At 42.6% G+C, this 27,591-nt stretch overlaps 1 protein-coding gene across 3 annotated transcripts in view; it reads right to left on the bottom strand.

The window, feature by feature from the left end:
• Positions 1 to 16,386, bottom strand: part of DCDC2 (doublecortin domain containing 2) — a 279,474-nt gene extending 263,088 nt beyond the window's left edge. Inside the window, exons 1-2 of one of the 3 annotated variants that reach the window (XM_082257352.1) lie at positions 16,088 to 16,386; positions 15,638 to 15,992 (exon numbers count right to left, since the gene is read on the bottom strand). In XM_082257352.1, the coding sequence (XP_082113478.1) occupies positions 15,638 to 15,951 (314 nt within the window). In that variant the 5' untranslated portion in view covers positions 15,952 to 15,992; positions 16,088 to 16,386. Of the gene's footprint in view, positions 1 to 15,637; positions 15,997 to 16,087 lie in introns of all 3 variants that reach the window. The other 2 variants (XM_082257351.1, XM_082257353.1) reach the window with 2 other exon arrangements.
• Between the last annotated feature and the right edge of the window lie 11,205 nt (positions 16,387 to 27,591).

The following is a 27,591-nucleotide window of genomic DNA, read 5'->3' on the forward strand; positions in this document are numbered from 1 at the left end:
GCACATATTTGTACGGCCTAGTATGTGTGTGTGCTCTCCGTAATTACGTAATGAATAAATGTATTTTTAACTATATCTCGTCTGTAAGTAATTCTACAGGTTTCCTGCAAATGAAGAAACTTGTAATGATGAATCTCTATTTGGAGACATTATGTTCTTTTGGCGGGGGAGGGGAGAGGGTCAGGGGAATCTGATTCCACTGGGAGAACACAATGATTATTGCTAGTGGCTTTAACGGTCACTAGCAATAACCACATGTAAAATCCAGCACGCTGGTTGTACCCAAGTTAATCGATCAATCAACTTGGCCTGCCCATACATGGTTCAAATCTCAGTCAGTTCCTGCTGAACCGGCTGAGATTCCAGCCATCTTTGGCCAGCCTTAAAGGAGTGGAAAAATAAAAGACTTTTGGCATCCCCCTAGACCTAAACAGATATTTAATCCATGCAGCGCAGTGCAGGGAGCAATTTTATTTTCCTTTTAGCTTTAGAGTTTAGCTTTAAATGCTGGTGGGAAAACAAGGCCTGTAATAGTATTTGGAACGTGTTATGCATTATAATACATGCAGTACACTTGTTTTTATAACATGCGCTATACAAATAAATATTAATAATTTTACTGCAACTAGGTAACAAACTGTTTATGGCCAACAAGATCTTTTGGTATGGTTTAAATATGATATTTAAAGCCGAACTAAACCCTCCTATGGTTTACAGTCAAGGAAGCTGCCATCTTAGCCTCTGTTTAATCTGAGTTTGCCATGGTGCTGAACATTCGTTTCAATTCATTTTGAAACAAGACATTTGATGACTTAAAGCGGAGTTCCACCCAAAAGTGGAACTTCCGCTTTAGGTGTTCCTACCCCCCTGACATGCCACATTTGGCATGTCATTTTTTTGGGGGGGGAGCGGGTACCTAGTTTTGACAGGTACCCGCTCCCACTTCCGCTCGGAGCGCCGCGGCGCCCTGAGCGGAAGTTCTCCTCTCCCCCTCCCTCCCTGCAATCTTCTGGGACACGTCAGAGGTCCCAGAAGATTGCCAGCCAATCACGGCGCGCAGCGCGACTCGCGCATGCGCAGTGGGTACCCGGCTGTGAAGCCACAAACTGTAACAGCCGGGTGCCCACAGCAGTGATGCCGGCGCCGAGGGAGAGGATCGAGGCTTTGGGCGGCCGCATCGCTGGACCGTTGGACAGGTGAGTCAAATGGCTGGAACTCCGCTTTAACAGTTGATTTGAGAGCAGAAAAAATTGTGACAGTTATCATTCAGGGCATATCTTGAAACAGTAATTGTTTTCAGAAACTGTAAAATCAAAGGGTTTAGTTCCGCTTTAGGTTGATTTTGTAAGCTTGTAAACATTACCTTACACATAATCACTTATGAGGTTTTATTCTTTCTTCCACCACAATGGAAATGTTAAAGAACTTTAACAAATGTGCAAATGGGCTTTGGCTTTATTATTTAAAATCAATACATTAAGTTGAACCACATCAATAAAAAGGTAAAGTTTTCAATACACAACCACGAATACTTAAAGAAGTGTTTGTATAGTCTTGAAGCACAAAGTGTGTACACTTCACATAACTATGTAGACAATCAATTTTACATAAACCTGCACATGCTTGGTTTAAAAAATGGATGTAAAAGAGTCCTATATATAGGTTTTTTGTAATTCACATAGGTCATGATACATATTTATTATACACGACCCAGAGGCGTAAATAGAACCTTCAGGGCCCTGGTGCAAGAAAAAATTAAGGACAACCTGGATCACCTGGCCGGGCCCTTCCCTTCAAGCCTGGGGCTCTTCCCACTGATCCTGGTGCCCTTTACTCTAGTTGCGGGGCCCTTTATTATGGTATTGCAGCTGGATCCTTTCATAAGTTCTGCAGTGGGCTCCCTTCCTGCCATCTTGGGGCCTCCCCACGGTGGTGGAATGCCAGGACCCAGTTTTTTTTTTTTTTTTTTGCAATCCAAAGTGAAAAATTATTTTGTTGTTATTCCTGTAGTCACAATTTTCAGACATTGCTTCACCATGAACCTCCCACGTTTATACAAGTCATCGTCGTCATTTCTGTGAAACAGCCAACCATTTAAAAAATGTTGTGGATATCACCTAAAACAGTTATGGTAGTGATTTGACCACTTCATACCAAAATAGAAAAAAAATAGAGGATGTAGTCAAAGTGGAGACAGCAGCAAGAAAGAACTATAATTCAAACATGTCAATACAAAATAACAACAGGTAGCCAAGTATACCAGACAAGCAGCTGACAGTGGCAACTGGATGGCTTAGTCACCTTACTGTCACAGCAAGATGATTAGTCCAAGGCACTTCAGCCCGTACTCCAACAATTTTATTTTCAATGCAGTCTCTAAAAGTCTCTACCTGAGCTTCTTCTGTTGTGGGTAAAAGTGGCATTGACAGTTGTAATTTTAGGCTTAACTACAAATCTATAGCTGAGCAAAAATATGAGATGTATGAAAGCTCCCAACATTTGAAATTATATGAGATGATAGACTTAGACGACAGGTTGTGATAGGAAAAAGATCACTGGCATTGATATAATAGTCAGTGGCAGCAGGGGTGGTTGTGATGCCCATGAAAAATCTACAACTGACCATATAACTTTACAATCTGATTTAAAATTCTCCCTTAATGCCCCGTACACACGTTCCGATAATGGTATGATTAAACTCGCTTACGCCTTTATCGCACGATAATCTGATTGTTAGTACACAGCTTTCGACAGCAGATCACGACAGTTGGTCCAACAAAATCCGAAGGGACAAACAGGAAAACTTCTGTCATACAATAGCTTAGCGAACGACAATCGTTTCATCAGTACAATATGCATCCGCTAAAAATTGATCGACAAATACCACGCATGATCGGAAACGGGAAAATAACGCAGGGGTCAGACGTATATGACATCATTTCTGATACGTAGCTACGCAAACAAACTTTTTCAGAAAATCATACAAGCAAAATCTGATGGTAAGTACGCAGAGTTGGTTTTGATTTTAGTGCCATGCAACAATTTGCAAAAGATGAGTCGTACGATTATAGTACGATTATCGGAACATGTGTACGGGGCATAAATCAACCACCTGCAAGCTGGATACAAACTGAAATTTTTGTAAATTTAAAGGAGGTTTTACAGAGATTGTAAAATCAGAAAGTAATTTGTACAGTCAGACTAAGCATATGAAGTACGTGATGCCATATATCCTCTGTTATTTTACCTAGTAATTCTACTTATCATGCATCTAACTCTGGTGATAATGTAGTGACTGATAATTACATGGTAGCTGATTTAGGTTGACAAGCTACCTTTGGGAATTGTTGGTAAAGAAGAGGTTTTCATATAACTGGTTCGCTTTCAGCTATATCCAATCTATTATTATTGGGCTAGACAAGCTACTACACAAATACCATCCTTATTTTAGTGATAACAAAAAGTATATTTAGGGCTTATAAACAGTACATTGTATTCTTTTTACATTTGTTTTCCAGGTGCTTGGCAGCACTTTCAATCCCTTTAAAGTTAAAATGCTGTATGCAGTGAGCCAAAAGGCTTAGTTTACATTTCACTCCTGGGAGGCAGAATGTTGAGTGCTGAGCATTATATGCACCATTGAGACCACAGGTGCCTATTGTTTTCTGGCAACAGAAAGGACAGCACTTTTTGGGGGATGATGACCACTATTTCCTTGTAAATGATGAAGGGCAATGGAAAGTCTTATAGTCAATAGACTTCGTCTTCGTCAATACGCCCAGACGAAGTCTATTGAGACGAAACGTTGGCGACTCCAGACGCAACGTCCACACGCCCCTTGCAACTTTCGCCGGCCTTTATTATCTTATTGCCTGGGATAACCTGCGGGACGCCGCACCTCCATCCCTTGGAATACCAATTGATTTGCCTTTTTATTCATGCCACATTGTGAGTACCATTTTAAATAAGTAAGATTGTATTTTTAAACGGGATCACGCTATGGGCTTCGTTTTCTTTTTCCCTACATATTCATTTATGACTGTTGGAAAATTTTGAGGAAATTTTATCCTGTATTGATCCCTTTACACATCTTGAGAGGTGGTCCATCTGTACTGAATAAGCATCCATGCAATATCAGATCTTCAGTGGTCTTGATTAAGAGCTGGGAGAGGCTGACTCATTAAGTTGAGCAGCCATGGAAATCTGGTAAGCTGCTTTTATTATCCCATCACAGAGGTGTTCCTTTCTTCCACATACCCTTGGTGTCACGGGAAGAATCCCCCCTTGGATTATTGTGCATGCGGATTGATTTGACTTCACACCAGTTTTCTATGGGACTCATTCATTTGGACACTATTGTTTTCCTTTTTTCTCATATACACAGTATAATTTTTTACTTTTAGCGCTACACTTTTATGTTTTATTAAAGATGAGCAATGGTCTTGTGGGACAACCAGCAGATTTGAGGTCATGTAAGTGTTGAAGGACCTTGAATCAGAGTTGGGGAGGAACTAACAACTGATTGGCAGGAGTATTAATAGCAACAGAATTCTTATCCACCTGGAGCAGAGAGGAAGGGTCCAGAGAAAAAGTGTCAGTAAGTTAGCCAAAAGACAGAGTGGGGTGCTTACTACAGTGGGAAAAAAACAGGATTCAAAACTTTCAGAAAGAGCGACTGCCCTAAGGTTTTTTTTTAAGCCCAGACAATAGGGCATGGTGAAATTACACATGGAGAAGAAGAGGGACCACAAGCCCTATTGGAACATCAGGCGTTTTGCCAACTTAATGTACTTAAAGTTGTTGGGATTTGTTTAGATAGTACATCGGATGTCAGGGCCCCCTCCAGTCAATGATGCCACCCCTCCAAGGCCCATTTTGAGGCAGTTAGCTTTCAGTTGCCAATGACATAGTTGAACTCAGAAAAGAGAATTTGTGAGACAAGAATCTATGGCGATGTGTGATGACCAAATAAAGTGCCAAAGAGATCTGGGAGCATGTCTCACGCTTCTAACAGATATTTAAAATGAATAAAAAACGTAAAGCAGAGCTAAAGGATTTTTTTTTATCATTTTGGATATTTCCCTTAACTTTCTATCCCAAGGCCTGACCAGGAAGTGAGACTTTCACTTTCAATGATAATAGTAAACAAGACAAATAGTGAGGGTGATTCACCATTCCAACAAGACAATGATCCTAAACACAAGGCCAAGTCGACCTGTCATTGGCTACAGCAGAATAAAGTGAAGGTACTGGATTGGCCAGCTCAGTCTTCTGACCTCAATTTCATTGAGCCACTCTGGGGAGATCTCAAACATGCAGTTCATGCAAAAAAAGCCCAAGAATTTACAGGAACTGGAGGCTTTTTGCCAGGAAGAATGGGCAGCTTTACCATCTGAGAAGATAAAGAGCCTTATCCACAAAAGACTTCAAGCTGTCATTGATGTTAAAGGGGGCAATACACGGTATTAGGAACTGGGGTATGCAAACTTTTGATCAGGGTCATTTGGGTAGTTTCTGTTGTCATTATGATTTAAAAAGAGTAAACACAGTTGATTGATAATAAATGGCTTCAGCCAAACACTAACCATGAGTGAAAGAAAAGTTTTTGTGTTATCATTCATATTCTCAGAAAAAATGGCCAAGAAATCATTAATTCTGCTAGGGTATGTAAACTTATGAGCACAACTGTATATGCAGCCTCTGATGGTGATGTCATTGCCAAATTTCTGGTGTTGAAACTCACACAGATATTCAAGGCTCTATTGTTTGCACAGTATTGTCAGTCTATATGGTGAGCATGCTTAAAGTGGAGTTCCATCCATTTTTAACTTGGATTACATAGATAAAGTGCAAGAAAAGGTTGAAAACGGCGCTACCTTTGTGCAATAAATAGGGTGCAATCACTTGCAATCAACTCATAAATAAAGGGGTGTGACCCATAAAAACCATAAAAGAGGTGAAATAAATAATTATATACTGTGTATTGGGTAGATTCAAATAGAACCAATTCAATCTCCTAATGTGTGGTAGGTACAACCCAAAAGTGCTAAAGTGCAATAAATAAAATTGATGACATAGACGAGTGAATTTATTTTTGTGATAAAAAAATATATAAATAAATACAGTGCAACAAATAGAATAGATCGTGTGTTGGATAATAATCCTGGCTCTGTTACTTGTGTGGGTATAACATGCCAATACAAAACATTTAGTGATGAAAGTGGTGAATAAACCAGGCGAAAAAAAACCCTTAACCGGTTGCCGACTGCGCACAGTATATTTACTGCGGCAGTCGGCCCCGGCCAGGCAGAGTGACGTAGGTCTACGTCGCTCGCCTGTCACTCCTTCTAGAGCCAATAGCGGGCGGGCGCGCGCCCGCTGAGGCGCGCGCCCGCCTCGGCTCGTTCACGGAGGAGTGCGGGAGTGTGACTGGCGGACCCGATGTCCACCGGTCACACTACGATCGCCGGTACAGCGGGAGAAAGACAGAGCGGCTTATGTAAACAAGCCGCCTGTCAGTTCTCCCTGTGTAAAAGTGAAGATCAGACAGTTCTACTATGTAGAACTGTTGATCTTTGTTTTTACACTAGTAGACCTGTCCCTGCACAGTTAGAATCACGCCCCTAGGACACACTTAACCCCTCCCTGTCCAATACTGTTAACCCCTTCCCTGCCAGTGTCATTTTTGCAGTAACAGTGCATATATATAGCACTGATTACTGCAGTAATGTCACTGGTACCCCCAAAAGTGTCAAAAATGTCAGTCAAGGGTCCGATCTGTCCGCCGCAATGTCGCAGTACCGCAAAAAAAAAAAATCGCAGATCGCCGCCATTACTCGTTAAAAAAAAAACACCAAAAATGACAAAAATCTTTCCCTTTGTTAGTAAACGCGATAACTTTTGCGCAAACCAATCAAAATACACTTTTTGCGATTTTTTTTACCAAACATAGGTAGCGTAAAACAAATTGGCCGAAAATGTTAAAAAATTTTGATTTTTACATTTTTTTTGGGGGAATTTCATATAAAAAAAAAGTGAAAAATATTGTTGTTTTTGCAAAAATTACGCTCTTTTTTTGTTTATAGCGCGTGATCAAAAAATCGCACAGGTGATCAAATACCACCAAAAGAAAGCTCTGTTTGTGGGAAAAAAAGGATGTGAAATTCGTTTAGGTACAGCGTCGCACGACCGCGCAATTGTCCGTTAAAGTCACGCAGTAAAAAATCGCAAAAAAACCCCTGGTCTTTTAGCAGGAAAATCCTCCGGTGGTAAAGTGGTTAAGGTAAGATGGCAGCTGCAGTCACCTGTGTAACCACTAGGTGTTGTGCTGTATATACAACCTGCAGCAAATAGAAGTCAATGTGTGTCTCCGAGGGTCCCCCTCCACGGTCAACAAGGCACCAGTTGGCGTGTTTCCATATAGAAAAAGAAAGAGGGGAGCCCCATGAAGTATTTGATCAACAATAATTAGAGAAAACGTAGCATCCACTCACTGTGAGAGCTGCCTCGGATCAGTAGCGAGCGCCGGGAAGCTTCCGCGTTCCACGGCGGTGGAGTCCTGAAACCGGAAGTGACGCTATGACGCAATGGACCCGCCCTACGCGTTTCGTCAGAGGACGTCTGCTGGCCGCTCTACCGACGATCGTAGTGTGACCGGCGGACATCGGGTCCGCCGGTCACACGCCCGGACTCCTCTGTGAACGAGCCGAGGCGGGCGCGCGCCTCAGCGGGCGCACGCTCGCCCGCTATTGGCTCAAAACCCGGTGACAGGCTAGCGACGTAGACCGACGTCACTCTGCCTGGCCGGGGCTGACTGCCGCAGTAAATATACTGTGCGCAGTCGGCAACCGGTTAAAGAGGTTGTAAACCCTCACTTAGAACTTGTACTTATAGGTAAGCCTATAATAAAGCTTATCTATAGGTACTGTAAAAATCTCCTAAACTTGCACTGTTTAGGAGATATTTACTTTTAATGCAGCCGATGATGTCATTGGCGCATGTGCTCCTTCAGAGCCCTGTGCCATGCACTGCTGCTCCTGCACCTCCGGCCAATCAGATGGCCGGAGGATGCGAACCAGGGTGTAGGATGGCCGAAAATGTCAGCCGTCCTGTCGCTGAGCGGGTGGCACTGCGGGGGCTTTTTTCTAAGGTAAGTATTTCATAATGAGCTAGTATGCGATACAAACTAGCTCATTATGCCTTTGTCCTACAGGGTTTTTTTTTCTTCTTTTTTTTGGGGGGGGTTAATTCCTCTTTAACATTAGCATTACACATTATGTTTGCTTTGAACATACAGTAAACACAAACATAAAATATATTGCAACTTACAAACCCTAAAACATGGTGACTGCATTAGTTTTCCTTTTTTTTAGATTTTTTTTCACCTGCCAGTAGCACATTTTCTGTCTTAGGGCGCTTCCACTCTGAATGGAGGTACAACACATTTAGACGGCAGTATTGTCAATCCGGGGAACGAGATTTAAATGCACTTGATGAACAAAGCCACATTCCTGCAAACACTTTTTAGGCAACACATTTATTTCCCATTTGGAATAAAGGTTTTACATGAATTTATAAAAGCTGACCATTGTCAGTGTTGAATAGTTTGTCTCAACATTCCAACTGCCACTTTTGCTGAACAGCTTGGTCTGCTAACTGCTTAAAGCGGAGTTCCACCCAAAAGTGGAACTTCCGCTCATTTGCTTCCAACCCCCTCTTGTGCCACATTTTAGGGGGGAGGGGGTAACGGGTTCCTGTTTTTGACAGGTACCCTACCCCACTTCCGGTAGACGGCACCGAGGAGCCGCCAAGCCAATCCAAATGCGCGGCACGCTTCGCTCATGCGCATTAGGGGCCCGCCCGTAAAGCCGCAAGTCTTCACTGTCGGGTTCCCTCACCAGCGATGGCAGCGGCAGCACCCAACAGCCGATGGAAACATTGACTGCGGTGCTGACATCGCTGGACTCCAGGACAGGTAAGTGTCCTAATATTAAAAGTCAGCAGCTACAGTGTGAGACTGGAACACCGCTTTAAAGGAGTTGTGAAGGCAGAAGGTTTTTTTTTTTTCTTAATGCATTCTATGCATTAAGATAAAAAGCCTTTTGTGTGCTGCAGCCCCCCTAATACTTACCTAAGCCCCCTCTCTATCCAGAGATGTCCACGAGTCTTTCGGCCTTCTGGGACTCTCCCTCCTGATTGGCTTAAACACAGCAGTGGCGCCTTTGGCTACCACTACTGTCAATCTAAGTCAGTAAGCTAATCAGTATAGAGAGGGGCCAGGGCCGAACGGCAACTCCATGTCTGAATAGACACACGGAGGTGCAGCTTGACTCGGGTGCCCCCATAGCAAGCTGCTTGCTTTTGGAGCACTCAACAGGAGGGAGGGACAAGGGGCAGCAAAGATGCACCCGAGAAGAGGAGGATCTGGGCTGCTCTGTGCAAAACCAACTGCACAGAGGAGGAAAGTATCAGCACCGGTTCACATATATGCGATGACAGGCATTGCATGTGATTCGGAGCGCACTTCTCTGCAAATCACATGCGATGTCTGTGCGATGCAAATTCAGCCATACACATTGTATGGCTGAATTTTCATCGCATTCAGACACAACTCACACAGGACCCTTTTTTGGGTCCGCACCAGAATCGGATTACATGGCTGTTCACACCTTTGTGATCCGATTCATATCCGAACTGTCAGATCGCACTACGATATGCGACCTGATCTGGGGGTGTCGTTAACTTTGTATTGGCACCCCCAGCGATTCGCATGCGACAGTGTGAGCTGCCTGTGAGTTGAATGCGATGCGGGAACCCACAGTAGATTTGCAGGGTTTCCGCATCGCATATGTGTGAACCGGGACTAACATGTTCGTTATTTAAAAAAAAAAAAAAAACACAAGACTTTACAATCACTTTAAGGTCCGCACCATAGCAGTTTTATATACATGTAGTATATATGTAGCAGTATGTATACACGTGATCCAGCTGTTCTAGGTAAGGGGTGCTCATGCGCACGGCCAACGACTCGCCCAGCGGGGGTACCGCAGACTCAATATCAGTTAAGGTAATGCAGTGCTGCATAGCAAAAAAAATGGCCTGGTCAAAAAAGGGGGGGGGGGGGGTAAATATTCCAGAGGTCAAGTGGTTAAAAAAAAGTTTAAAAATAACACAGACTTACTGGCCAGATCAGCAGGTGTAAATAAAGGAAAAGAGCCTATAAAAAGAAAACTAATGCAGCCACAATGTTTAAGAACTGGTAAGCTGCAATATATTACATCTTTTAAGGAAAAGTTAAGAACATGCACACAAACAACTCCACAAAAGTGTTATAACACAGAGAGATGTGAAAAGTTAAGACATGATAGTTAAACCACATATACAATTTTTGATCACGCCGCTATAATCATGCATGCTAATGTTCAGCATGTTGGAAGGGCGTATATTTTCAAGGTGTAAGTGATGGACCATAGGAGACACAGCAGCCAATCATGGGAGATTTTTGACTGCACAGCACAGCATTATCTAATACAGTACTGCATGTATAACCAACTCCTGAGTATTCTTCATATTACCAAAAAAATAATTCTCTGGTCCTTGTGACCCAAACTGCGCACAACACACAATAGCAGTGTTTTCTTAAGCCCCTTTTTTTTGCTGCAAAGAATAATGATGGTTGGGAAGGTGAAAGTTAGTATTTTGATTAATTTGAACAAAAAAGTTTTTTTAGCCCCGGTTCACACTGAAAGCAGCTTTGAAATCGCACTACTTTCAGAGCCACCGGTCAGTGCGATCTCTTGTGCGGCTTGCCGACATCTGTGCCACTTCATGCATTACAAGTCGCACATAAAAAACGCTAAAAATAGTGCAGGAACCTCTTTCAAAATCGGTGCAAGTCGGAAGTTGCACCAGTTTGAATGGTTGCATAGACGCAAATAGGATGCGACTTTAAACTGTCAAATCGCATAACAAGTCGCACCTTTGTGAACAGCGGCTTAACCATTTTTATATTTTTTTTCTAAATTTGACCTGATGTTACAACATGGAAGTCAGGGGCATCCAACATATTTTTTTTCCCTATTAGACACCAAACGACATTCACCTTTTTACCCAGTGACAGGCATTTTGGCACATTCAATATCTGTACAGCGTATGCAGTATAAATGATCAAAGCACAAAATCCTAGTGAAAAAGTTGATAGGATTTCAGATACACAGAAAATGTAACTTCTCCTAAATTAAGTAACATTTTTTTTTACATACATTGTAAAAATGACTGAACATTTTTAGAAGTTTTCAAGTTGCGCTGCAACTTCTAGAGCAAGAAAGGTAAACCTACAAAAAGTAAATAGCAATAAAGATTTGAACATAATAAAACACAACAAAGGTATGGTAATGTATTTCCACAATTAAAGAAGAGGAGATGGGGGATGGGGGGCTTAACTATCAACTGCAAAACACTTTTTTGTTGTCCTACAGCGCATAGGAAACAAATTGTGCTGTCCATAAACATTACTATAAAATATCTTATAGTTTGTGTTATTTTTTTGTACTATAATGCATAACTACACAACAATAATAGCCAATTTTCTAATTATCTAAACAATGGCTGCCAGAATTTACAAACACGCAAGAACACCCGTGGATGGATTAAAAAAATGTTATATTGCAGAAATAAGGCAGAAAGTGCCATTGCTGTCCAACTGCTACGCTACCTTAACCACTTCTGTACCCGAAGGTTTTCCCCCTTAATGACCAGGCCATTTTTTGTGATACGGTACTGCGTTACTTTAACTGACAATTGCGCGGTCGTGCGACGATCTACCTAAATAAAATTGATGTCCTTTTTGTCCCACGAATAGAGCTTTCTTTTGGTGGTATTTGATCACCTGTGCGATTTTTAATTTTTTGCGATATAAACAAAAAAAGAGCGACAATTATGTTAAAAAAAACAATATTTTTTACTTTCTGTTATATAACATTCCCAATAAACAAAACTGTAAAAAATCTATTTTTTTCATCATTGTAGGTTAATATGTATTCTGCTACATATTTCTGGTAAAAACAAATCCCAGTAAGTGTATACTGATTGGTTTGCGCAAAAGTTATCGCGTCTACATACTAGGGGAAAGATTTATGTAATTTGTATTTATTTATTTATTTACTAGTAATAGCGGCAATCAGTGACTTTTATCGGGACTACAACATTGCGGCGGACAGATTGGACACCTTACTGACATTTTTGACACTTTTGGGGGGACCAGTGACATTACTACAGTAATCAGTGCTAAAAATATGCACTGTTGTATCGGTTTGTTGGTACCTCAGGCCAATAAGAAGTGGGACTTTTAAGGCAGGTATGGAATATACGAGAAAGTACAAGCAAAAATTGCTGATAATAAATAATAGTAATTGTTTAATTCTTAAAACATATGTGCAGTGAAGTACAGTTGCGTGAAAGGGTTATAGACCCTTGTGAAGTTGTGTAATAGAAGGAGGGTTAGTGACATGTGAAAAATAGTGACTTTAAGGGTATATCTCTGTCTTTCCCTGCTGTTAAGCTTGGGTTGCTTAGATCAGAGATGTCTCCTATATCCTACGCGTTTCGGCCCCTTAATGGGCCTTTTTCAAGGTTGATAGTCACTATTTATATTATTTTCTTTAAATCCTTGTGTGTTGAAATGGCTCCCTCTTTAGCACAGCGAGAACCTATGCGGTTTCATGAGCCGTGTCTCGTATCTGGGGTAGATCATGTGAATCTCCCCTAGTGGTTGGTTTTGGTTCCGGTGTGTATGAAACCGGTTCTTAGCAAGGGTGTCCTTGTGCCTTTAAATGGTGCAGTTCTTCATTCTTAATTATTGCAACAAATGGAGTCCCATGCGGTTTTCAGCCGGGTCACAATTTTTCTGTGCGCCGCTCTTGGTCCTCTCCATCCCCGTTCGATTGGGGAATTTCCCCAATCGAACGGGGATGGGAGAGGACCAAGAGCGGCGCACAGAAAAATTGTGACCCGGCTGAAAACCGCATGGGACTCCATTTGTTGCAATAATTAAGAATGAAGAACTGCACCATTTAAAGGCACAAGGACACCCTTGCTAAGAACCGGTTTCATACACACCGGAACCAAAACCAACCACTAGGGGAGATTCACATGATCTACCCCAGATACGAGACACGGCTCATGAAACCGCATAGGTTCTCGCTGTGCTAAAGAGGGAGCCATTTCAACACACAAGGATTTAAAGAAAATAATATAAATAGTGACTATCAACCTTGAAAAAGGCCCATTAAGGGGCCGAAACGCGTAGGATATAGGAGACATCTCTGATCTAAGCAACCCAAGCTTAACAGCAGGGAAAGACAGAGATATACCCTTAAAGTCACTATTTTTCACATGTCACTAACCCTCCTTCTATTACACAACTTCACAAGGGTCTATAACCCTTTCACGCAACTGTACTTCACTGTACATATGTTTTAAGAATTAAACAATTACTATTATTTATTATCAGCAATTTTTGCTTGTACTTTCTCGTATATTCCATACCTGCCTTAAAAGTCCCACTTCTTATTGGCCTGAGGTACCAACAAACCGATACAATATTCAACCAGGGACGACGGCAAACTCGACTACACATAGGGTCATAGAGATCAAAAAACCCCCTCTACAAAAATATGCACTGTTACTGTAATAATGACACTGGCAGGGAAGAAGTTAACACCAGGGGCGATCAAAGGGTTAAATGTGTCCCTAGAGGGTGCTTTCTAACTGTGTGGGGGATGTACTTCTGGAATAAACGCAGGGACCTGTGTTCCTAAATAGGAGGAACACAAGATCCCTGTGTTCATCGCTGACAGAACAGCGGTCTGCCCTGTTTACAATGGCAGACTGTCATTCTGTCTCCATGGGGAGCGATCGAGGTCGTCCAGCGGTAATCGCGGCCGCCGGTCCCACACATCAGCTTCCCCTGTGACGAATGGGCGTTTACGTAGTTTCGCGGGACAGAGCTGACCTGTCGCAGTATATGTACTGCTGGTGGTCGGCAAGTGGTTAATTAACTGCTAAAAACAAACTAATTAAAGTAACCACACAAAGTAAGATTTTGATCTGTCAGATCCATGGCATTTATCCTTAACGTAACATGAGTGTCTAGCTGTCTGAATACAGTCCCAACACAGTCTAAATAGAATGTTTAAAGTAGAAATATAGGCAAAACTTTTTTTTTTTTTGCATTTTGGATAGAGCAAGGAAGGGTTATAACCCACGTCAGATTTTTTTTTTTAGCCATCTGTGTCCCATTGCGGAGATTTCCGTTCACTACCTGTCCCATAACCAAACAGGAAGTGACAGAAAATCCCTAAAAATTAAGAGATTTCCCCTCTATTACTTTTCTGGAGACAACCCAAAATTTAGGATTTTCCTTTACTTTCACTTTCAATGATAATGGTACACAGGACAAATATTGTAAAAAAATTGTATGCAGATCTAATGTACAGCTTCCCTGTGATCACATTACCAAACAACCAGAATTGAGCAAACTATGAATCAAACCAACCCTGATCACAAAAATATAATTAGGATCAGGAACATGATGGGTAATTGGCATCAGGGGCATGATGGGAAACAGGGATCAGGGACATGATGGGAAACAGGGATCGGGGACATGATGGGAAATTGGGATCAGGAACATGGTAGGAAATTAGGATCTGGGACACGATAGAAAATTGGGATTAGGGACATAATGGGAAATTGGGATCAGGGATATTATGGGATATTGGGATCAGGCATATGATGGGAAACATGGATCAGGGACATGATGGGAAATTGGGATCAGGGATATGATGGGGCATTGGGATCAGGCATATGATGGGAAACAGGGATCAGGGACATAATGGGAAATTGGAGTCGGGGATATGATAAAAAATTGTGATCATGAACATGGTAGGAAATTAGGATCTGGGACATGATAGAAAATTGGGATTAGGGACATAATGGAAATCGGGATCAGGGATATTATGGGATATTGGAATCAGGCATATGATGGGAAACATGGATCAGGGACATGATGGGAAATTGGTATGAGGGATATGATGGGACATTGGGATCAGGTATATGATGGGAAACAGGGATCAGGGACATAATGGGAAATTGGAATTGGGGATATGATGAAAAAGTGTGATCATGAACATGGTAGGAAATTTGGATCTGGGACACCATAGAAAATTGGGAGCAGGGACATAATAGGAAATCGGGATCAGGGATATCATGGGATATTGGTATGAGGGATATGATGGACAATTGGGATCAGGGATATGATGGACAATTGAGATCATGGACATGATGGGAAACTGGGTTCAGGGACATAATGAGAAATCGTATCAGGAACATGATTGGAGAATGGATCAGAGACATGATGAGAAATTGTGTCAGGAACATGATGGGAAATTGTGGTAGGAACATGATGGGAAATTGTGGTAGGAACATGATGGGAAATTGGGATCAGGAAAAGTGTGGGTTTGAACAAATTTTTACATGTGTTCTATGACAGTCAAATATAGAGTATCCCAATGGTCATTTTACATTTACACAAGGTAGTAAAAATGCAGTAAAAAAAGGTATAAAACATATTTACACTTACTCCAACTTTTTAAAACTTTCCCTTCCTCCTGCCACATAGCATTCTCCTGGTTGAAGATCCTCCAGAGACGTAACCCTGTGTCCATGTCTTGGAGTGTAAAGGTTCCTTACTGCACCGAAGGGGGCTTGCACTCCACCTGTGACATCCTTCAGGAAGACTTCAAACGTTCCAACCCTCCTCTCATGAATCAGCATTCGGCGGCCACGATAATAGGGGTCTCCATTTCTGTAAACATGCACGGCTTTGACAGCAGGTTGTTGGGCGAGGGGGGCTAAGGATCGCCCTCCACCCCCTATAGCAAGAGTCGGCTGCATACTCCACGCTCTGGCTGGCTGGCTGGTCTGTGGTTTCCGCACTCCCTGAAATTGAGAAGTCCACAGTCAGTTACTTGAATAAATGGCTCCTTGCAGTGTTCCCTTCTTAGGAGGATTCCAGGGTATTAGCAACTACCTAGTGTTGTTGTGTGACTTTTGGTATCCGTCTTCTATTGTCTTCTCATATATAATTATCTCTTACAGTGTTCCTGCCACTCAGTGCTTAGTCTTTCCTAACAATACATACCGAGCATGTTACCTGTCTATACAATGATCTCAGATAGTGATATCTATGTGTATGTGTCTACATGTGTGCTTCCATGTCAATCAAAGCTATTTTAGCAGCACATCAGAGTGAAAGCCTTCTGATTCTACGCAGCCCACACACCTCTCTGTGCTAATAAGTGCTGCTGTCACAGCCAATGTGAGGTCTGAGCAATGCTGCAAGAGGGACCGCTGACACCTGCTGCTCTGCCCTCCCTGTCCTCCTCCTCCTCCCTCCTGACCACACCTGCTAGCTGTGTGCACACTGACATCTTACATGAATAATGCAAGAGGACCACTTTTCATTCCCTGCCTTACACACCTCCACAACCCCCCTCATCATCACCCCCTGCCACAACATTCCATACAAATACCTTCCCCTGGTCTCCAGATCAGCCACGATTAAATGTCCTGCAGCAGCATTTCTGTTTTCTGAAGCTTCATCTGGTATCCATGGTAACTTCCCTGACACTGATCACATGGTGTGCATCTTGACACACCCCTTCTTGCCATGTGCCCAGGCAGCCTTTTTTGTGTTTTGCTGCTGGGCTTTGAGCTCAGGATTTTCCAGTAATCTGTTCACCCGGAGACCATCAACCTCAGTGCTAAGAAAAAACAAACTTGATGGATGGCCATGGGGAGTCTCACAGTGTTCCTGCAAATAACAAATAAAACACTGATCAATTCCAGTCTATTCATGCATTAGAAGAAAACTACTAGTAAGATTTTGCCAATTTATAGCAATAAGGTGCTCACTGAGTTTAAGCCCTGGTTTAAACTGACGCGATTTGTCATGCAATTTGACAGTTCAAAATCGCATGACAAGTCGCATCCGATTGCAATGGAACATTCAAGTTGTTGCGACAAAAGATTCCTGCGCTACTTTTTTGAGATTTCATTGCAACTTGCATTGACTTCTGTCAACCTCTTCCTGCCCGCACTATAGCCGAAAGATGGCCACAGCGCGGACCTTAATTGTACATCCTCCTGTGCATAAGCTGCCAGTACACTCCCTGCGGAGCGTGCGTGGCTCACTCTGTGATCAGCGAGTCCCGGCCAATGACAACTGATCATGTGATGTAAACAGCAGCCAGCGATCACCTTTTTTTTCTTCTCACGCTGTCAGCGCGAGGAGAAAAAAAGCCGATCACAGCTGCTGTCAGAGGGACGTCAGTCCCGAAGAGGAGAGGAGCATCTGTTACCACCATTGCCACCCACCAGTGCCCACCAGCGCCACCTACCAGTGTCCACCAGTGCCACCTACCAGTGCCACCTATCAGTGCCCACCAGTGCCACCTACCAGTGTCCACCAGTGCCACCTATCAGTGCCCACCAGTGCCACCTAAAAATGCCCACCAGTGCCACCTATCAGTGCAAATCAGTGCCTCATCATCAGTGCTGCCTATCAGTGTCACCCACCAGTGCCTATTATTGCCAATCGGTGCCACCTATCAATGCCCATCAGTGCCACCTATGAGTGCCCATCAGTGCCACCTATCAGTGCCACCTATTAGTGCCCTTCAGTGCCACCTTATCAGTGCCCAGCAGTGCCACCTTATCAGTGCCCATCACTGCAGCCTATCAGTACCCATCAGTGCAACCTACCAGTGCCCATCAGTGCAGCCTCCTCAGTGCACATCAATGAAGGAGAAAAATTACCTGTTTGCAAAATTGTATAACAGACTATAAAAACTGTTTTTTTTTTTTTTGTTTTTTTTTTTCAAAATTTTCGCTCTTTTTTTTTGTTTGTTCAGCAAATAATAAAAACCCCAGTAGTGATTAAATACCACCAAAAGAAAACTCTATTTGTTTGAAAAAAAAATTATAAGAATTTCATTTGGGTACGGTGTTGCATGAACGCGCAATTGTCATTCAAAGTGCGACAGCGCTGAAAGCTAAGAATTGGCCTGGGCACGAGGGAGGGTTTAAGTGGCTAGTAGGCAAGTGGTTACATGAAGTCACAAGCTGCAATGAAATTGGGGGTGCAAATCTCACTGATCTGCAGCTTTGAAATAGCGCTGAAGTAGCGAGTTATCAAAGCTGCACTGGTGTGAACCATGTGAAATCCATGTCAACTTGCAGACAGATGTGCAGTGTTCCCTACTTGGGGATGAACAGAATGAATTCAGCTAAATGATTATTGCCACAAAATGTCTCATTGAAAGTGTTTCATTATATCTGCTTGGCAAGTTCCAAAAAAGCACCTATTCATTCATCTAGAAATCTTGTAAGCTGATAACTTTCTGTGCTCTCTGTCTCTGGACTATTACGAGTTAGCATTGTTTCCTGCTATCTCTGTGGAGTGTGGACTACAAAACACCTACAAAACAATAGTCCTAACACAGCCACTGTCATAGGGTGAAAATGCTGATCAGTACGGTTGTCATCCTAGGAAAGGAAGTGTATTACTGCTAATATAATCAGGTTAAAATAAGGGGTGAAGTGTGGAAAAAGAAAACTAATGCAGCCATCTAAGGATCTTTAAACTACAATACCATCCGTTTTTTTAATCTTGGGCTTACATATGCTTTAAGAAAAATTTGCTTTAAAAGTATTTTTTATCAGGAGGGTGTATTTTTATTTTAAGTGAGGTGTAGTTAGGGTAATTTCATTTATTTATTTCTGCATTCTTTGTTTTTTTTTTTTTTTGCTTTATTTGCATTTGATGGCTAATTGTACACGGTCCCTTTAATTTTTTTTCTTTTTTGTTTGGCTGGGGAAAAAAAATCTAAACTAATGAAGCTCATTTACATGGGCATGCAATGGGCAAAGCCATTTGTTTTGTTTTCTTTTCATAACTAAGCAGCAAGCAGGTCGCCCTGTACGGCGGTTCATGGGAGTGATCCTGTGGGCACACGCACCCACTCGCCAGCGGGGAAGCCGAGGCGTGGGGCCAGCGGCCGCGATTGCCGCTGGGCACCCGCGATCGCTCCTTGTGAAGAGAGAACAGCAGACCGTTGTTCTCTCTGCAATCAACACAGAGCCCCTGTGTTCCTGCTATTTAGAACACAGGTCTCTGTGCTGATCATAGGTGTGTGCAGCCTATTGCATTAGGGTGTGCACCCCAAAGCTCAAACACATATGTGTGTGTGCATGTGTATATATACTGACAGTGTCAGTCAGGCAGAGATTGGTGTCAGTAGCGCAGTGGGTGGTGACTAGTTTTTTTCATACATTTTTTTAAATTATTTTTTTAGTTTTATTTATTTTTATTACTTTTTTACAATATGTTTAGGGTCTAAACAGGGGGAATCTGCGCCACATAGGATGATTAGGGTGTGCCCAGGCACACCTGGCACACCCTGTGCGCAAGCCTATGGTGCTGATATTACAAGCCCATCGCCCCCACAGTTAGAAGACACCCCCTAGGCTCACCTCTAACCCTTTGATCACCCCTTCCCCTACTGTCATTATTACAGTAACAGTGCAAATTTTTAGCACTGATTACTGAAGTAATGTCACTGGTCCCACCAAAAGTGTCAAAAATGTCAGTTAGGAGTGCGATCTTTCCCCTGCAATGTCGCAGTCCTGCTATAAATCGCTGATCGCTGCCATTACTAATAAAAAAAAATAATAAAAATGAAATAAATATTTCCTCTAGTTTGTAGACGTTATAACTTTTGTGCAAGCCAATCAAAATACCCTTATTAGGATTTTTTTTTTTTTACCAAAAATATGTAGCAGAAAAAAATTGGCCTAAAATGATGAAAAAAAATTGATTTAAAATGTTATATTTTTTATGGGAATGTTATATAGCAGAAAGGGAAAAATATGTTTTGTTGTTTTTTTTTTCAGAATTGTCGCTGTTTTTTGTTTATAGTGCAAAAAATAAAAAAAAAATCCCAGAGGTGATCAAATACCCCCAAAAGAAAGCTCAATTTGTGGGGGAAAAAAAAAGACATCGATTTTATTTGGATACAGCATCGAACGACCACAGAACTGTCCGTTAAAATAACGCAGTGCCGAATCGCAAAAAAATGGCCTGGTCATTAGGGGGGATAATCTTCCGGTCCAGAAGTGGTTAAACAACTTTGTGGTAGGAAACCGTGACATCCAGCTTCCACACGGATCTTCCAGGTAGAACACACATGTGTTTTATTCTTACATTGCTCCAAGCTGGTTCAATATAACTATGCAAAAATATTCATAGCTGAAATTCAGGTTTAAGGTGGCCATACACTGGGAGAAATTTGATCGGTGTTTGGCCCTGCTGGCACAGGTTCAATTTAACACACACTTCTTGGATCTGATGGTGTCACTGAGATTTCCATCTGCTCAAGCCAAATAAAACCAAAAAGCACAAATAATCTGAGTAAGAGCACATTCCATCCAGTTAATATTTAACTGAAAGAACCTCTCCTAGTGTTTTTACAGACAAAGACAGACGGAGCAAGACACAAGAAGAATTTCCACCTTCAACCTTAAGATTTACAGACATACAGTGCATTGCGAAAGTATTCAGCCCCCTTGAACTTTTCGACCTTTTGCCACATTTCAGGCTTCAAACATAAAGATGTAAAACTGTATTTTTTTTTAAGAATCAACAACAAGTGGGACACAATCATGAAGTGGAACGAAATTTATTGGATATTTCAAACTTTTTTAACAAATAAAAAACTGAAAAATTGGGCTTGCAAAATTATTCAGCCCTCTTAAGTTAATACTTTGTAGCGCCACCTTTTGCTGCGATTACAGCTGTAAGTTGCTTGGGGTATGTCTCTATCAGTTTTGCACATCGAGAGACTGAAATTTTTGCCCATTCCTCCTTGCAAAACAGCTCGAGCTCAGTGAGGTTGGATGGAGAGCGTTTGTGAACAGCAGTTTTCAGTTCTTTCCACAGATTCTCGATTGGATTCAGGTCTGGACTTTGACTTGGCCATTCTAACACCTGGATATGTTTATTTGTGAACCATTCCATTGTAGATTTTGCTTTATGTTTTGGATCATTGTCTTGTTGAAAGACAAATCTCCGTCCCAGTCTCAGGTCTTTTGCAGACTCCATCAGGTTTTCTTCCAGAATAGTCCTGTATTTGGCTCCATCCATTTTCCCATCAATTTTAACCATCTTCCCTGTCCCTGCTGAAGAAAAGCAGGCCCAAACCATGATGTTGCCACCACCATGTTTGACAGTGGAGATGGTGTGTTCAGGGTGATGAGCTGTGTTGCTTTTACACCAAACATAACGTTTTGCATTGTTGCCAAAAAGTTTGATTTTGGTTTCATCTGACCAGAGCACCTTCTTCCACATGTTTGGTGTGTCTCCCAGGTGGCTTGTGGCAAACTTTAAACTACACTTTTTATGGATATCTTTAAGAAATGGCTTTCTTCTTGCCACTCTTCCATAAAGGCCAGATTTGTGCAGTATACGACTGATTGTTGTCCTATGGACAGAGTCTCCCACCTCAGCTTTAGATCTCTGATCAGTCTTCTCCTTGTATGAGCTGAAAGTTTGGAGGGACGGCCAGGTCTTCGTAGATTTGCAGTGGTCTGATACTCCTTCCATTTCAATATTATCATTTGCACAATGCTCTTTGGGATGTTTAAAGCTTGGGAAATCTTTTTGTATCCAAATCCGGCTTTAAACTTCTCCACAACAGTATCTCGGACCTGCCTGGTGTGTTCCTTGTTCTTCGTGATGCTCTCTGCACTTTAAACGGACCTCTGAGACTATCACAGTGCAGGTGCATTTATACGGAGACTTGATTACACACAGGTGGATTCTATTTATCATCATTAGTCATTTAGGTCAACATTGGATCATTCAGAGATCCTCACTGAACTTCTGGAGTGAGTTTGCTACACTGAAAGTAAAGGGGCTGAATAATTTTGCACGCCCAATTTTTCAGTTTTTTATTTGTTAACAAAGTTTGAAATATCCAATAAATTTCGTTCCACTTCATGATTGTGTCCCACTTGTTGTGGATTCTTCAAAAAAAATTACAGTTTTATATCTTTATGTTTGAAGCCTGAAATGTGGCAAAAGGTCAAAAAGTTCAAGGGGGCCGAATACTTTTGCAATGCACTGTATATTGGATCCACTCCCACCCATCACAGCACACACACATATACCAGAGGCGTAAATAGAACCTTCAGGGCCCCGGTGCAAGAAACCATGAAGGGCCCCCCGGACCCCTGGCCGGGGCCCTTCCCTTCAAGCCTGGGGCTCTTCCCACTGATCCTGGGGCCCTTTACTCTCCTTGCGGGGCCCTTTATTACGGTTCCGCAGAGGGACTCTTTCACAAGTTCTGCAGTGGGCCCCCTTCCTGCCATCTTGGGGCCTCCCAACAGTGGTGGAATGCCGGGGCCCAGTTGCAAGTGTGACCTTTGCAATCCTGGAAGTTCACCCACTGGAGTCAGTAGTATTTATTTTTTGGTATTTTAATTGTAATATTTTCTATCATTTTATTTTATTTTTTTATAATATCACTGACTATGTCCGTTCAGAAAAGGAAGGAGCTGGTAAATCACATATTTACTGACCCCTTCCTGCTTCTCTATTGTGACACATCTCCATTGTGACACATCCTCTGCAGCAGCCGGCAGGAGAGGGAGCACAGTGAGGGGGGGGGGGGCTCAGCACAGTAAGGGGGGACCAGGGGAGCACACAGGGGCCCAGAGGCAGCAGAACACAAGTGAACTGGATAGGAGGAGCAGCGGGGGCAGCATACAGAGGAACCAATCTCCTCCAGCTACAGGAGGAAAAAGGAGGACAGTGATTTCTCTACATTCTGCCCCCGCTGCTCCTCCTATCCAGGTGTTTTTTATTGACATTTTTTTTTTAACCACTTTCAGACCGGAGGATTTGGCTGCTCAATGACCAGACCCTATTTTGCGATTTGGCACTGCGTTACCTTAACGGACAATTGCACAGACGAAATTGACGTCCTTTTTTTCCCACAAATAGAGCTTTCTTTTGGTGGTATTTGATCACCTGTGCAATTTTTTTTTTTTGCGCTATAAACAAAAAAAGAGCGACAATTTTGAAAAAGAAAAACAACATTTTTCACATTCTTTTATATAAAATTCTCAAAATAAAAATGTAAAAAATCTAAATTCTTTAACATTTAAGGCCAATTTGTTTTCTGCTACATATTTTTGGTAAAAAAAAATCACAATAAGCGTATTTTGATTGGTTTGTGCAAAAATGATTGCATTTACTAACTACGGGAAAGATTTATGTCACTTTTATTGTTTTTTTTTTTTTTACTATAATGGCGGCGATCTGCGATTTTTTCCGGGACTGCTACATTGTGGCGGACAGATCGGACCCCTAACTGACATTTTTGACACTTTTGGGGGTACCAGTGACATTACTACAGTAATCAGTGCTAAAAATATGCACTGTTACTGTAAAAATGGCACTGGCAGGGAAGAGGTTAACAGTACTGGTGATCAATGGGGTTAAATGTGACCCTAGGGGCGTGATTCTTACTGTGGTGGGGGGGGGGGGGGGCTTGTGAAGTCATCACAGAGACATGTGATCCTATATAGCAGGATCACATGACATCTGTGATTACTTCAGGGAGAAGTACGGACGGCTGTGTTTACATCAGCCGTCCGTCCTCTGTCAGCGGCGGGAGATTGCGAGTGGCCGGCGGCCATCAGAGCCGTCTGTCACATGCACTGGCTTCCCTGCTGAGGAGAGGGGGCGGGAGCGCGCCTCCGGCGGTGCACGATCGCCCCCTGGCTCCTCCCAGACGAGCGCCGTACATGTACGGCCAGACGTAAAGTGGTTAAATCTACAAGTATAGAAACAAAAAAATGTTCTACATTCTTTTTGGAATAAATATATACTTTTTTAACCACCTCCCACCCAGCCATTGTACATATACGGCCGGGTGGGAGTCTCGTCCTTCTGAATAGACGTTCCGGAACGTCCTTCAGAAGGAGCGAGATCGCGCCGCCGCATGCACGCGCAGCGGCGCGATCTCGATGTGCCTGTGTCCCTCGGACACAGCGCAAAGAGATGCGTCAGGAGGGCCCTGTGATTGGCCCTCCTGATCACATGACGGCTGTGTCCAATCACAGCCGTCATGCTATGTAAATACAGCCGTTGTAACGGCTTCAATCTCTTCTCCTCCCTGACAGATCCTGTCAGTGAGGAGAAGAAGAGGATCGATACTGGAGCTGGGGTGATCAGTGAGTATTTCTAAGTACTCACTGATCACAGGGGGGTCTGTGCTGGTAATCAGAACATTGATTACCAGTGCAGCCCTGGGGGGGGGGGGGTGCCACTAGAGCCACCAGGGATGCCCACCCATGACCACCAGGGATGCCCACCATGGCCACCAGGGATGGCAAACAGCCTGCCAGTGGTGCCCCCCTATCAGTGCTGCCCACCAATGCCATATATCAGTGCTGCCCACCAGTGCCCGTTATTGCCATCCACCAGTGCCACCCACCAGTGCCCATTATTGCCCACCAGTGCTGCCTATCAGTGCCCATCAGTGCCCCCCATCAGTGCCCATCAGTGCCCCCCATCAGTGCCAATCAGTGCCACCTATCAGTGCCCATCAGTGCTGCCGATCAGTGCCCATCAGTGCTGCCTATCAGTGCCCATCAGCGCTGCCTATCAGTGCCCACCAATGCTACATATCAGTGCTATCTATCAGTGCCACATACCAGTGCCCATCAGTGCTGCATATCAGTGCTACCTATCAGTGCCCATCAGTGCTGCATATCAGTGCCACCCCATCAGTGCCACCCCATCAGTGCCACCCAATCAGTGTCTCCTCATCAGTGCCTGTCAGTGCGGCGTCATCAGTGCTCATCAGTGCAGGAAAAAAACGTATCTATTCACAAAATGTTATAACCTAAACAAAAAAACTTTTTTTTTTTTTCAAACTTTTCTGTCTTTTTTTATTTGTGCACCAAAAAAGAAAAAAACTGGCAGTGATCAAATACCACCAAAAGAAAGCTCTATTTGTGGGGAAAAAATGACACAAATTTGGTTTAGGTACAATGTTGCATGACCGCGCAATTGTCATTCAAAATGCAACAGCGCTAAAAGATGAAAATTGGTCTGGGAAGGAAGGGGGTTTAAGTGCCCAGTATTGAGGTAGTTAAACCTTTAGCACAGGGTGCATCATACAGTTCCATCTCTGCTAGTAGAGAGTAGATGTGTGATCCAATCCTCCTTGCAGCTATAGAAAGATCATGTACAAAGCTGCTGAATTGCACTTGCCATCTGCTGGCTTCAAATATTAAATGTGAAGAATTCATATTTACCTGATTCCAAGGAAATGCTAAAATATTTTTCACAATATTAGTATTTGTATTAAACATACTAGACAGAAAAAAAAGGATATGCATTCTCTAGGTTTATTATCCTTATCTTTGCTTTACTATTTAGTTATTCAAACATATAGGTCAGGACCAGTCTCTCTGCTTTTTCCAGGACAAAGACTTACTAGGTAGCATAGCATGAATAAGGATTATGACCCCAAAGTTTGCACCTTCAAAAAAAAAAAAAAAAAAAAGGTTCCAAGTACACAGGATGTTTTGCAAACTCTCCTAGAAGCCTTTCCTACCGTCAACAGCGTTTTGGCAGAAAAAAACGCCTGCGCTTGCAAAAGTGTCTTAAGCTTAGTACACACAATGAAAATTATTGGATAAATGATCGTCCATTTTTTTTTTTTGTATGCTAATCTCATATCGAAAACGAAAAGGTTACTAAAGTATAAAAATTCTTGTACAACAGAATGAGAAGGAGGGCAAAATAATTTGGGCCTGACAGCATGGGCATGCGGTCGCCCCTCCCTCTATTGAAATTATAAAAAAAAAAATTTGGATGCTGTACCTTTAACCAGTTGCCGACCGCCGCACGACGATATACGTCGGCAGTCAGCCCCGGCCAGGCAAAGTGACGTACCGGTACGTCACTAGCCTGTCACTTGCTTGGGAGCCAATAGCGGGCGAGCGTGCACCCGCGGAGGCGAGCTCCCGCCCTGACTCGTTCCCCAGCAAGTCCGTGTGTGTGACTGGCGGACCCAATGTCCGCCGGTCACTTGCCGATCGTCGGTGCAGAGGGAGAAAGGCAGGCGGCTGATGTAAACAAGCCGCCTGCCATTCTCCCCTGTGTAGAAACAGTGATCATACGGTTCTACAATGTAGGACCGTTGATCACTGTTCCTACACTTCAAGCCACAGCCAATCACAGTAAGAATCACGCCCCTAGGGACACATACCACCCCTCCCTCTCAAATAAAGTTAACCCCTTCACTACCAGTGTCATTTTTGCAGTAACAGTGCATATGTATAGCACTGATTACTGCAGTAATGTCACTGGTAACCCCAAAAGTGTCAAAAATGTCAGTCAAGGGTCCGATCTGTGCGCCGCAATGTCGCAGTCCCGCAAACAAAACCGCAGATCGCCGCCATTACGCGTTAAAAAAAACACCAAAAAATGACAGAAATATTTCCCTTAGTTAGTAAACGCAATAACTTTTGTGCAAACCAATCAAAATACGCTTTTTGCAATTTTTTTTACCAAACATATGTAGCAGAAAACAAATTGGCCAAAAATGTTAAAAAATTTTGATTTTTAAATTTTTTTGGGGGGGAATTTCATATAAAAAAAATGTGAAAAATATTGTTGTTTTTGCAAAATTTACGCTCTTTTTTTGTTTATAGCGCAAAAAGTAAAAATCGCACAGGTGATCAAATACCACCGAAAGAAAGCTCTGTTTGTGGGGAAAAAAGGACGTCAAATTCGTTTAGGTACAGCATCGCACGACCGTGCAATTGTCCTTTAAAGTCACGCAGTAAAAAATCGCAAAAAAAACCCTAGTCAGGAAGGGGGTAAAATCTTCCGGGGCTTAAGTGGTTAAAGTGTAACTCCACTTTTGTTGAGAAAAAAACATTCCCTTCTGGGTGATTTATGTACATTACAAGGATTTTAACAAACTTTGTTGCAGATTCCTACATTTTGTTATTCTGAAGAAATCACCGTTTGTTCCTCTGTGCTGAGTGGGTGTAATGGGAGTGGTTTCATAATTATCTATCAGCTGTGGCAGCTGCAGGGCCCTAATGAGGAAATATGCTGGGCCTGCATTCCCTTAGACGTGCTCCTATTGGGAGTATCTCACCAAAAATTACATTTTTGTTGCAGGGGATGCCAGAACGACTTGTATCTTAGGCAGACTTCTGGGAAAATCGGTGAGCCAATCACACAAGCAGGAAATGATGTTTCTGGGGAGTGGTCAGGACACATTCTGTGTATAGAACAACTCCAGGTAGCCATATTGTATTGCATTTTCAGAAAATTACAACAGCTGCAGATTGAAAAGGGAAGGTCATTTTTAATAACATTCAATTACAATATGATTTATGTCGCAATTGTATACACTATATTGTTTTTTCTTTATTTGCTATTTT

This window comes from Pelophylax lessonae (genome assembly GCF_965119305.1).
Source record: "Pelophylax lessonae genome assembly, chromosome: 5".
Lineage (NCBI taxonomy): Eukaryota > Metazoa > Chordata > Amphibia > Anura > Ranidae > Pelophylax > Pelophylax lessonae.